General features: G+C 51.7%; 1 protein-coding gene across 6 annotated transcripts in view; it reads left to right on the top strand.

The window, feature by feature from the left end:
* The window catches only part of LOC138804465 (kelch-like protein 3), a 95623-nt gene that overhangs the window by 33053 nt on the left and 50333 nt on the right, over positions 1-12237 (top strand). For all 6 annotated transcript variants that reach the window (XM_069988729.1, XM_069988733.1, XM_069988728.1 and 3 more), the window contains 3 exons: positions 1871-1990; positions 7932-8038; positions 12095-12216. In XM_069988729.1, coding sequence (XP_069844830.1) covers positions 1871-1990; positions 7932-8038; positions 12095-12216 — 349 coding nt within the window. The remainder of the gene's footprint in view (positions 1-1870; positions 1991-7931; positions 8039-12094; positions 12217-12237) is intronic.

Below are 12237 nucleotides of genomic sequence, written 5' to 3'. Positions count from 1 at the left end.
GGTCTCAGACTTGACCTTGGAGCTGGATGACCTTTTTTTTTTTTTTTCTTTTTCCCCCTAACCAATTTGGGGAATCGTCCTTCCTAACCCCCTCTGCCTTGCGGCACGTTCAGGAGTGGTTGGGAGCTGTGTGGCTCAGATCTCCATGGGGATTTGGCATTGCTTTGCGTCTGGGTTTTAGGGTGGAGAGCTAAGATTGCACGTGACCTCTGTCGGTCATCACCTAGCCCGCTCCGCCAGCCTCTTCTAATGACTGCCATCTGGCCTTTCCGTGGAATCATGGCTTCCTAGCGGCCTTCCCTCAGCCTCACTGTTCTCCGTGAGGCACAGAGTGTCTACCTGCCTCCTGGCCCAGTGCTCAGCGTAAAGCCAACTTTGATGGCTTGCCTGGCTTTCAGGGAGACACCCAAACTCCGCGGTCTTCCTTCTGAGACTCCCCTCTTGCGTTCTCCTTGAGTTGTGCTCAACGGCTGGGCATTGAGCACACTGCTCCTTTTCTCTCCAGTTCTCTGTGCATTTCCCCTGCCTGGAGTGCTCCCCAGTTGCCTTTTTTACCTGGCTTTCCCTTCGGATTTCTGCTTCGGGCAAGTTTCACCTGACCCTGGCTGGCATCACTGGGATAGTTTCCCATCACCCAGAACTCCAGCTTCTATTGCAATCACAGCGCTTGCCATGATCAAAGCTAAGTGGCTCACCCCTGTAAAAATTCTAGCTATTCAGGAGGGTGAGATCTGAGGATCATGGTTCAAATCTAGCTCAGGGAGGAAAGTCCATGAAACTTTTATCTCCAACTAACCGCCTTTACAAAGCCAGAAATGGAGCTGTGACTCAAATGGTAGCACATTAGCCTTGAGCAAACAAGCTCGGGACAGTGCCCAGTGCCCTGCATTCAAGCCTCAACACTGGCACATGCACGCACATGGGCACACACACAAACAGCACTGATGGGCTGGACAAGGGGGTTTCATTTTGACCTTGTTGGGTCACAATAATTAAGATGTGATGTTTGAAAGTTTACTTGACCTCTCATCCAGTGAGTTCTAAGCTTTTCATTTTTTATGTTTTGCCGGTTGTGGGGCTTGAACTCTGGGCCTAGGCGCTGTTCCTGAGCTCTTCAGCTCAAGGCGAGCACTCTCTTGAGGCACAGCACCACTTCTAGTTTTCTGGTGGCTAATTGGAGATAAGAGACTTATGGACTTTCCTACCCAGTCTGGCTCTGAACCATGATTGTCAGATCTCAACCTCTTGAGCAGCTAGGATGTCAGGCGTGAGCCATCAGTGCCAGGTGAGCTGTTTTTGTTTTTGTTTTTGGTTCCGGTTGTGGGGCCTGAACTCTGGGCCTGGGCACTGTCCCTCAGCTCTTCAGCTCAAGGCTAGCACTCTACCACTTGAGCCACAGCGCCACTTCCGGCTTTTTTCTTTTTGCTTATGTGGTGCTGAGGAATTGAACCCAGGGCCTCAGGCATGCAAGGCAAGCGCTCTACCACTGAGCCACCTTCCCAACCCCTGTGAGCTGTAAGCTTTATGTTTCTCATGTTTCTCTTGTATTTACATACAGTATCTGGCCCCTATCAGGGCCCATTAACCGTGTAGTGATGAGGTGATAGAGCACTCCGTCCCCCTTCCTTTTGAGGTTAAGGCCCCCACAAAGTCACACAGCCCTTGATGGAACAAGTTCCACTTACAGAATGAAGTGCACGTGCCATCAGAAGGTCCGCAGGTCCGCTGTGCCAGCCAGTGCGTCTCCTTCCCTGCCAGTTTGTGGCGAGGGGGCCGACCTCCCAGATGCCTCCCGTGGGTGGGTAGAAGTATGGACGGCTGACTTTACCCATGTGTGATCTCTCTCCCTGCTCTTCCTTCCTTCCTGCAGCATCAAGCCAAGCTCCCAGCCACCAGCGCAGGCCCAGGACGACGAGAAGAACCAGAGAACCGTCACTGTCAACCCTGCCCACATGGGGAAGGCCTTCAAGGCTATGAACGAACTGCGGAGGTACTCTTCCTGTCTTTGCCTGCGCGCTTTCCCCCAGGAAACTTGGCAGGGTTGAGTTTCCTCAGGGAGTGGGAGCAGATCAGAACGCCACCACCGATGAATCCTGGCTCTCCCCGCCCACTCTTGGGCTTCCGCTTTCACATCCTGAGACAGGGTGGCTTTGCCAGCCAGCGCGCTCTCCCCTGGGTGCTGGGTGTTTATTTCACACCTAGCATTTCAGTGATTAATCACAGAGGAAAATTCCTTTGTGGTTAGAGCAGGTCTGTTCATAAGCTTGATTTCTAACCAAAGCAGTGGCTTGGAAACTGAGAATGGAATGATTGCAACACCTACGCGCGTGGGCACACACACGTACACACACGCACACACACGCACACACACACGCACACAGATGAACAATTGAACATGCTAGTTTTGTTTGGCCTGGCTCTCTTATTCCTTGGGTTGAGCCTGCTGTGGCAGTACGTCCACTCAAATGGAAGAGTTTCTCACCCTTGAAATGAAGTTCCATTTCTTTTTTTTTTGTTGTTGTTGGTCATGGGGCTTGAACTCTAGGCCTGGGCGCTGTCCCTCAATTCTTCAGCTCAAGATGAGTGTTCTGCCACTTGAGCCACAGAACCACTTCTGGTTTTCTGGTGGTTCATTGGAGATAAGAGTCTCGCGGACTTTCCTGCCCGGGCTGCCTCTTAACTGTGATCCTCACATCTCAGCCTCCTGAGTAGCTAGGATGACAGATGTGAGCCACCAGGGTCCAGCTATGCACTTCCATTTCTTTCTCTGTTGAAGAAATGAAACGCAAACGTGCTCTCATGTTTCCTGAACCCGGTGGTGAGAGTCCGCAGACTCTTTGCGAGCCAGTGTGCATGTGTGACAAACTTGTTGAAGATGTGTTTAGGCACCCATGCTTTCTGTTTGTGTACAAACCCTTGTGGACACCGCCTCACCAGAAGGCAGAAGCTTCCTTTGCCTGTGCTGTGGGCTTATGGCATTCTTGGCTCTGGACCTGTTTACTCACTCACTCTCTTCCTCCCCCCCCCCTTCTAAGCTCCCTAAGGGTACCGTGCACCTGACAGTGTGTTTCCTAAAGGTCACTGCCTGAAGCAAGTATGTCCCCTGAACTTTGGAGAATCCTTCCTTCCTAAGAACTAACTCATGAGGGGCCGTGATGAAATAAGTGTTTGTTGAGGGAGAAAGTAAACTCTTTACAAATGAAAGTGTGTGTGTGTGCTCACGCATGCGTGTGTGCACTTTGGTATTAGGGCTTGAACTCAGGTTCTCATGTTCTCCCTTAACTTTTTATGTCAAGGCTATGCGCTACCACTTGGACCACAGCTCCACTTCCAAGCTTTTTGCTGGTTAATTGGCGATAAGAATCTCACAGACCTTTCTACCTGGGTTGGGTTGGTTTAGATGTGGGATCCTCAGATCTCAGTCTGCTGAGCAGCTAGGATTACAGGTGTGAGCCCATGGCAGCCAGCTGGCCAATTTCTGGAAACAGAAGAAGCACAATAGGTCAGGCAGAGAGAAAGGGCCTGGATTGACAGGCTTCTTGATCTGGGAGACTTTCAGGGCGAGACAGGCATAATCGGTTTTTGATGAAGGGACGGTCTAAAAGCCTTTTGCTGTCAGGATTACGCCACTGAAATGCCACACGATATTCCGGGGACCCAGGGCTTTCTCCTGTATTGTCTTCGCCTTCCTCTCTCTCAATTTTTAAGCTATTTTAGTTTAAGCACACATGTTCTTTGTAATTTATGAATCACACAATCCCCGACTTTCCTATTCTTCCAGGGTAGGGAATGGGCCGTTGGCATGGTAACCGCCCAGCCTTCCCGTTCCTTTTGTACTTCCCTGCCCCGCTCTCTGGCCAGACCATGGAGCTTCTGGGTAGAAGAATCCCTACCGTGTCATTGGCTCCTGACATAGCATCTAGTGGGCAGTGGGGGTGTGGTCCTTCCTGGGCTAGTACCCCTGGCCCAGGCCTGAGATGAAGCAAGCAGGGGAACAGAGCAGCTATTATCCAATGAGTATTTGGAGCCCATAGTCTGTCCCACCCCATCTTGACAGTCAAACCCAGGACCTAGTACATGCTAGCTCTCTATTATGACCTCATGACCTCTCTCGTCCCGTCTGGCCTGTAGCACTGATGAACAATGCTCTAGACACATCTACGTGCAGATTTCTGTGTGAAGGCTTGTTTTTCTTTCTCTTGGATTGCTGGATTGTATGACGACTCCATGACGAACCTCTGGAGGAACAGCCCACCAGACTCTTCCCTGGAGCAATGGATGGCGATTCCGTGCTCTCGAGTTCTCCCCTAACAACTTGCCACCCCTGTGTTTGATCGCAGCTGTCCCGACTGGGAGGAGATACATTATAGTGGCTTTGATGTGCATTTCCCTAGAGACGAACGGTGCTTAATGTCATTTCCTCTGATCATTGGTTGCAGTTTCCATATCTTATTTAGAGAAATGTCTGTTCAGATCCCTGGCCTACTTTTTTTTTTTTTTTAAAAAGTGGAGTCCTCTCTCTTTATCTGATTTGGGCAGTCCTGGGGTTTAAACTCAGGACCTTGTGCTTGCCAGACAGGCATTCTATTACTTGAGCCTTGCCTCTGTCCTTTTCTGCTTTAATTATTTTTCTAATAGAGTCCAACATCTGAGCAGGCTGGTCTGGACCATCTTTCCTCTGCAGGTGGGATGACAGATGGACTCTAGTATGCCCAGCTTCTTTGTTATTATTATTATTATTATTTGTGCCCTCTTTGCTTTCAAAACCATAATTCTCCTGATTTCCACCTTCTAGGATTACAGATATGAGCTGCCTTAGTTTTCTCCTTATTATTGAACTTGTAAGCAATTGAGTTCACCTTATATTCTAGGTATAAGCCCATTTTAATATAGATGATTTATAATTCTTTTTTTTTGCCATTCTACAGATTGGCTTCTCACTTTCCTGAGATTGTCCCTTGAAGTGCAAATGTTTTCAATTTGTCTCATTTATCATGTTTTCTTTTGTTGTTTGTGCTTTTAGCATCATAGCTAAGAAACTGCTGCTTTGTCTGAAGTCATGAGCATTTCATGTTTCCCCTAGGTCTTTGATTCCTGTGGAGTGAATTTTTATGTATGGTAAGAGGCAGAGGTGCAACTCAGTTCATTTGCATCCTGTATCCAGCTGTCCCAGTACCATTTCTTGAAAAGACTTGCCTTTTGTAGTTGAATGATCTTGACACACTTATGAAAAACCAATTGCCCATGTGAGGGCTTACTTGTGGGTTCCCAGTTCTATTTTTTTGCTGTCTCTGTGTTCTGTGCTTTTTTTTGGGTCCGGTTGTGGGGCCTGGACTCTGGGCCTGGGTGCTGTCCCTCAGCTCTTTGGCTCAAGGCTAGTGCTTTACCACTTGAGCCACAGTGCCACTTCCGGCTTTTTTCTTTTTGCTTATGTGGTGCTGAGGAATCGAACCCAGGGCCTCAGGCATGCAAGGCAAGCGCTCTACCACTGAGCCACCTTCCCAGCACCTGTTCTGTGCTTTTTTTTAATGGTTCTTACCCTTCCTCTTTTCCTTCCTTGTATTCTTCCTCTCACTTTTCTTTTCCTTCCATCTCCTTCCCTCCTTCTTTTCTAGTTATGTATAGGGAATACATTTTTTCTTCCTCTAGTAAATTCTGACCACATTGAGGAACCTCCCTGGGTTCTGTGACCACACCCCCACACTTGGTCCCTGTGATGTGTACGCTCGGTGACCACACTGTCTTATTTGTCCTGTAGTTTAGTGCAGTCGTGTGAGCATGTGAGGTCAACTTTGCCTGCTGGGGGTGAGGTCTCAGCCTTCCAACGCTAGGTTTTTCTTCTTGGTGTCCCGTGGTCTTGCCCTTCCCAGCATCCTCTTCACCGGGACTGTGTTCTGCGTGAGCCACTCTCCTTGATGGAGCTGCCCGCTCTGCACATCAGCCAGCAGGAGGTGTGCTGGGAGAAGCACCGTGTCTAGAGCTGAGAGCCCTGGGTTCAAGGTCTAGGCCTCTGTGGCCCCAGGCATCCTTTTCTTCCTCCGGTCTTTATGGCCAGAGAATCTCCAAGGGCATCTGCAGCTCAGGCAGAGGCAGCTTTTATGACCCTGTCTCTAAGGGAAGCTGGGAGTTGACAGTGGCTTGAGTTGAGCCTCAGTTGGCCAGTGTGGCTTCTCTTCCATCTGTCCCAGACATGACCTCAGATGTCCATGAACCACAGTCCGTGAGTCACCAATGAGATGTGTTTGCCTTCCCTGCTTTTGCCTTCTGCCCTTGGTGCTTCAGTCTAGAGGAGAGGCTGTAGACGGGGCTCTGGGGCTAAGCCACGTTCCTGTCTCTACTTTCACGTATCGCCCCTTTCTGTGTGAACTTGGGGTAACTTCCTTAACTTCTGCGAGCCTCGACTCCCTCATTTGTAACACAGGGCCTAGCCATGAGGTGTAACTCCATTGGGTATAATAGCACGGAATGAAATCATATGTACAGACAAGTGCTTAGAACAGCGCCCAACACTTGTAACTCAGGAAATGCTGTCGGTTACATTCATAATAGACTTTAAGAAGAACTTGGAAGAAGTCCTTGCGGACCCACAGGGTCTTGTGGTACCCCACCAGGCTGTACGCTTGCTGGTCACATTTTCCTTCCCTCCCAGGGATGTGACTTGATCCCTTCCATTCATTCATTCATTCATTCATTCATTCATTCAGCAAAGTGTAGGGCCTACTGTGTGCTGGTTATGTAGTCAGGCACCTAGGATTACAGTGTGAAAGAGACAAGGCCCTTCCCAAGTTGAGCATAGCAGAGACAGATGGTCGTGGCCTCCTTACCGATGGTGGCAGGGCCTCTGGGAGTCCCGTGCGTTCAGGTGTAGCGGCCCTGGCCTCCCCTCCCACGCTGGCCTCCGTGGTGGAGCCCTTGCAGAGCTGCCACTTCCTCATCTGGCTGCTGGCACTGTGAAAACCTGAGGGGCAGGAAGTCCCGCCTCCATGCTGTCGTCACCACGGGCCACGCCCACCAGGCTGCTGGGGGTGGGGCAGGCCATCAAAGGGTGGCTGGGGGGTAGGGCTTCCGGGGAGGAGTTGGAGAAGGGGAGATGAGACACGTGGGAAGAGGTGCACTGAGTAGAGGGGAGGTCCCGGGCCGGCAGAGAGGCCTGAGGAGACCCGGGCCAGAAAAGAGACCCAGGTGGAGAGGCCTGCGCAGGGCTGAGAGGCCTATGGAAAGGCCTGTGAAGAGTGGAGAGGCCTGTGAAAGAGTCAACAGGCCTACAGAGCTCGGAGAGGTGGAGAGGCTTGCAGAGATCAGAGAGTCCCTCAGAGAGGTGGAGAGGCCTATGGAGAGGTGGAGAGGCAGAGAGGCCTGTGGAGAGTAGGCAGGTGAGGTTTGTAGGAAGGAGGAAAAAGGAAAAAAATAAAAACCCTGTCTCCTTGGAGGTTGGAGTTGCTCCTAGTTCTGAGGTAACATAGGATGGGGCTGCAGACCAACTAATAAAACTCCTTTGTCACCTTTAACAGTGTCTCTGTGGATTGTCTCGCTTTTGGGTTATTACGGCACACCTTCAGGGCTCGAACCTGCTCCTGGACACTCAGCACTCTGGCAGCTGCTTGATTGACAGCCCCAGGCCCTGCCTCTGCTCCCTGGTTCTCAGCGCTAGCGGGACTGGGGAGCAGAGAGATGAAGGCAAAGGAAGCTGCTTCATGGTTGCAGTAGCTCGGCTTTTTTCTTTGTGCCTCAGGAAAGCACGAACGGGAGGTTATCCGGGACTGAGGGGAAAAAAGAATCCCTGAGTCTCTCCCCTGACAGACAGGGTTGGAGCAAGCCTCTGCAACCACTCTGAGAACTGGGTGGGAGGAAAAATGACTCCCATGTCTGACAGGAGACAGGTGTGCGATCTGTGCGTGACCCACCCCTGTCCCCTGCCTGGTATCTTACAGCAAGCAGCTGTTGTGTGACGTGATGATCGTGGCAGAAGACGTGGAGATCGAAGCTCACCGGGTGGTCCTGGCGGCCTGCAGCCCCTACTTCTGTGCCATGTTCACAGGTATGCTGGGGTGGGGGTGGGGGAGCGGTGGCAGGCATGGAAACTATAGAACCAGAGGAGACATTGAGGGTGTGTGTGGGGGGGTCTCGGGAGGGAAGACTGAGGCTCTGGAACCCACCAGGAGGAGCCTCTCTGTTCTCAACTTTGCATGGGGAACTCGCTAGAACCAGACCCCCAGCCAGGTCAGCTGGACCCGTCGTCTCTTGTTCAACTACGGGGAACAGGGAGGTAGAGTGAATGTCCAGCGTGCACCACAGTCTTTAAGGGCAGCTTGCTGGTCGTGAAAGTTACTGGGCTCACAGGCAAGCCTGCTGGGATCTCACTTTGCAGTTGGGGAAACTGAGGCCGAGAGAGGGAAATGGATTTGTCCACACACCTTGGCCTGGTGCTGGACCATCAAGCTCATGCCTTGGCCCCTCTGGGTGAAGGGCAGGGCCTTCTCTTGGCCTTTCTGGAGGAGGAGGTTCAGAGCTGTGATGATGGAAGGTTTGGGGGAAGGATGAGGAGAGGATGAATATTCAGGATCTGCTGCAGTCGAGCCCCTTTGCCAAGTCTCCAGGAAAGACGGTGTCTCACTCGCTCACATATGCCGGGTCTGGCCGGATTCCAGGAAGCCCACGGCCGGCCTTCCTATCTGTGGCACCTCCCCTGCACCAGGTACACTGCTGACGGAGGCCATCTGAGCTATACGCCCCCAGCCTGGTCAGGTGCTCCTCCCTCCGCATGCTGCCCCGGGGCCCTGTGCTGGCCCCGAGGATACTGACCATCCAGCCTGGTGCCCAGGTGTCCTGGCCCTCCTCCCACTGGCTGCTTCTCACCCTGTGAGTTATCTCCCTCTCAGAGAGGCCTCGGCTAGCCACAGCTCCACACCAAGCCTCTATTTATTTCTCTTGCTGTGCTTTTTTGCTAGTTAGCTGGATGTAAGCGTCTCGTGAGCTTTTCTGCCCACACTGGCTTTGTGTTGTGATCCTCAGATCTCAGCGCCCCCCCGAGTAGCTAGGATTACGAGGTGTAGGACTCTAGTGCCCGGCTCTTGAAATGCCAGTTCTTATCTGAGGAGTTATCACACGGATTAAATGAAATAATGAGTAGAAATCCTTAGCAGTGAGCCCGGTACATGGAGGCGACTGTCACCTAAGCCAACGTCATTGTTTGGTGGAGTAGTCATTTCCACTGGTCTCAGACACCTACCCAGGCCTCTCATTTACTACAAGAAGATTTTTCTTAGGAAATAACTATTGTGGGGTGGGTGTCGTGGCTCACACCTGTCATCTTTGTTACTGGAGGGGATGAGATCTGAGGATCATGGTTCAAAGCTAGCCTGGGCAGGAAAGTCTGTGAGATACTCTTATTTCCAGTTAACCAGAAAACTAGAAGTGGAGCTGTGGCTCAAAGTGGTAGAGTGCTTGAGCAGAAGAGCTCAGGGACAGCACCTAGGCCAGGAGTTCAAGTCCCTCAAACCCTACAACTGAAAACAAACCTAAACAAACAATTGTTCTTGAGCCCTTGGTTTTTCTTTTTCTTTTCCTTCTTTTGTTTTCCTATCATGGGACTTGAACTCTGGGCCTGGACTTCTTTTGCTCAAGGTTAGCACTCTCACTTGAACCACAGTGTCATTTTCCTTTTTCTATTTATGTAGTACGGAAGAATTGAACCCTGGGCTTCATGCGTGCTAGGCAAGCACTCTGCCATTGAGCCACATTCCCAGCCCAGAGTACCTCCCCCCCCCCCCCCCCCCCCCGGTTCAACTCTAGGCCTGGGCATGGTCCCTGAGCTTCTTTGTGATCAAGGCTAGAGTTTCCCACGTGAGTCACAGTGCCACTTCTGGCTTTTTCTGTGTATGCGGTACTGAGGAATCGAACCCAGGGCTTCATGCATGCAAGGCAAGCACTCTACCTCTGAGCCACCTTCCCAGAGTACCTTTTTTTTTTTGGTCGGTCCTGGGGCTTGAACTCTGGGCCTGGGCGCTGTCTCTGAGCCTCTTTGTGATCAAGGTTAGCACTCTACCACTTAAGCAACAGTGCCACTTGGTTTTTCTTTCACAGTGTGTTTTTCCTTACTGAAGTTCCTTAGGAACTTAATGCAGAAGATGAGAGATTTTGGAGTTATCCAGAGAAGCAAGAAAAAAGCCTCTGGAAGTTTCTCTGTCTAGAAAGCGGTATTAATAATCTCCGAGGATTACAGAAACTGATAAGAAACTGGTAACAGAATCTGGCATCTTCCCAGAAAAGCCAGACTTTTATGTGTAGAAATATTATGGGTACAAATATTTTCCTACAATGTGAGGAGTTTGCATTTGTTTACCCCCAAATTACAAGATCACAACCAGACCCCCAGGCATGAGTCCCACATCGCCAGCCAGTTGCAGTGTCGCTCTTGCCCGGGGAATCGCAGCCTTATAGACAGTCTGGTTGCTCTTTCTCTGGTCTGATTTTCTAAGGCCCAAGACCTGAAGTGAAGAACTAGCCACCTTTGATTACCTTTTGCAATATGTTTTCAGTTGGCCCTTCCCTAATGAACTTTTTTTTTTTTTTTTTTTGGTTGGTCTGGGCCTGGGCGCTGTCCCTCAGCTCTTCAGCTCAAGGCGAGCACTCTACCACTTGAGCCACAGCGCCACTTCCTGTTTTCTGGTGGTTTATTGGAGATCAGAGTCTCATGGACTTTCCTGCCCCGGCTGGCTTTGAACCACAACCCTCAGATCTCAGCCTCCTGAGTGGCTAGGATGACAGGCATGAGCCACCGGTGCCACTTGGAGAACGTTTTAATAGCCACTTGGAGAAGCAGCGTTTACCGTGTGATTTCCGTGTGTCAGTGTCTGCAAGAGGAGATTGCAGGAGGAGAACCCCATCTCTCCTCCATTTCTTCCTCCTACCCCACTGTCCACAGCTGTCAGAGGAGAGAGGGGAGAGGCCAGAGTCCCTGATCCACCTGACCCCCGGCAGCGAAGACAGCAACCCCTCTTTCCTCTGTGTCTCAGATTCCTTTCAGATGGAGAACAGTGTCAGGGTGGATGGGTGAGGAACTTGGTGCCATCCACGCAGCGTGGAGGTGGGCACCTTGTAAGCCCACAGGCTGTACTGTACCGCATTCCCTTGGCTCTGCCCTGGGTACCACACTTGTCACAATCAGGTTGTGCTCTGTTTCACCCCTTTGCAGACAGGTGTGGGCATCTTGTCTTTCCGGAAAGCTGCGGCTGTGTGGGTCAGCCAGGCGCTGTCTGTGGTCAGGGTTCCTGGCACCATGAGACTGTGGGGTGCTGTCACCCGCTGCCCTCCACCAGTGCTGCCTTGCTTCTCAGGGCTTCCCAACTGCTCTCTCCTCCCAGCCCGTCTCCCCTCTGCACCCCAAGTTTCCTTCAGAAATGCCCATCTGTGGAGAGCCTCTCCATGCGCTGGCGTCCCAAGTTCAGGTTGCATCCATTGTAGTTCTGTGCGTCCTGGCCGACCCTGCCTGTCCTCCTCTGGGCAGTCCCTTTCTCCCCACGGAGCCCACATCCAGCCTGCCCTTTTGTCACCGTTGGGGCCTGTGCACCTCTTCTTCCAGCTAGTCCAAACGAGCCTCCTCTGCGATACCTCGAAGCAATTTCCAGGCCAGGGTTGCCGCCCTGGCCTCTTCCTAGCTGAGACTGACCACGGTGGGACCGATGCCCTGTCCCCTCCGGGTAACGGGCATGGCATCCTTAAGTCTCACCAGTGTTGGGAGCCTCGGCTGTCCGTAGGGCCCTACACGTGTGGCAGCTTCGTGTGTGAGGCGCTCTGAGTACACTGTTGCTGAATTCTGATCACCTTTATAAATATTTTAGCCGCTCTTGTCTGGCTGGACCCGGGTGGGGGACAGCGCGTGTCTAACACTGGCTGTGCAGAGCTTGGTTACTGCTGGTCCCCTGTGTAAGATTGCTCGGTCCATGTGGCCCTGCCCCCGGGGTCAGCTGGTAGATCCCTGACCGTGGGTGACTCCCTTCCCCACTTCTCTGCAGCCAGGAGGCCACATAGAAGACGTGAGGTACACCCTAGGTGCCAAAACTCACGGCCTGGTTGTTTTCATGGTGACCTGCAGGCGACATGTCTGAGAGTAAAGCCAAGAAGATAGAAATCAAGGATGTGGACGGGCAGACGCTCAGCAAGCTGATCGACTACATCTACACCGCGGAGATCGAAGTGACGGAGGACAATGTGCAGGTAGGCCTCGGCGCACCCCCT

Source organism: Dipodomys merriami, unplaced genomic scaffold (assembly GCF_024711535.1).
Source record: "Dipodomys merriami isolate MVZ:Mamm:240054 unplaced genomic scaffold, mDipMer1.0.p SCAF_366, whole genome shotgun sequence".
NCBI lineage: Eukaryota > Metazoa > Chordata > Mammalia > Rodentia > Heteromyidae > Dipodomys > Dipodomys merriami.
This window is presented reverse-complemented; position numbering and strand designations above follow the sequence as displayed.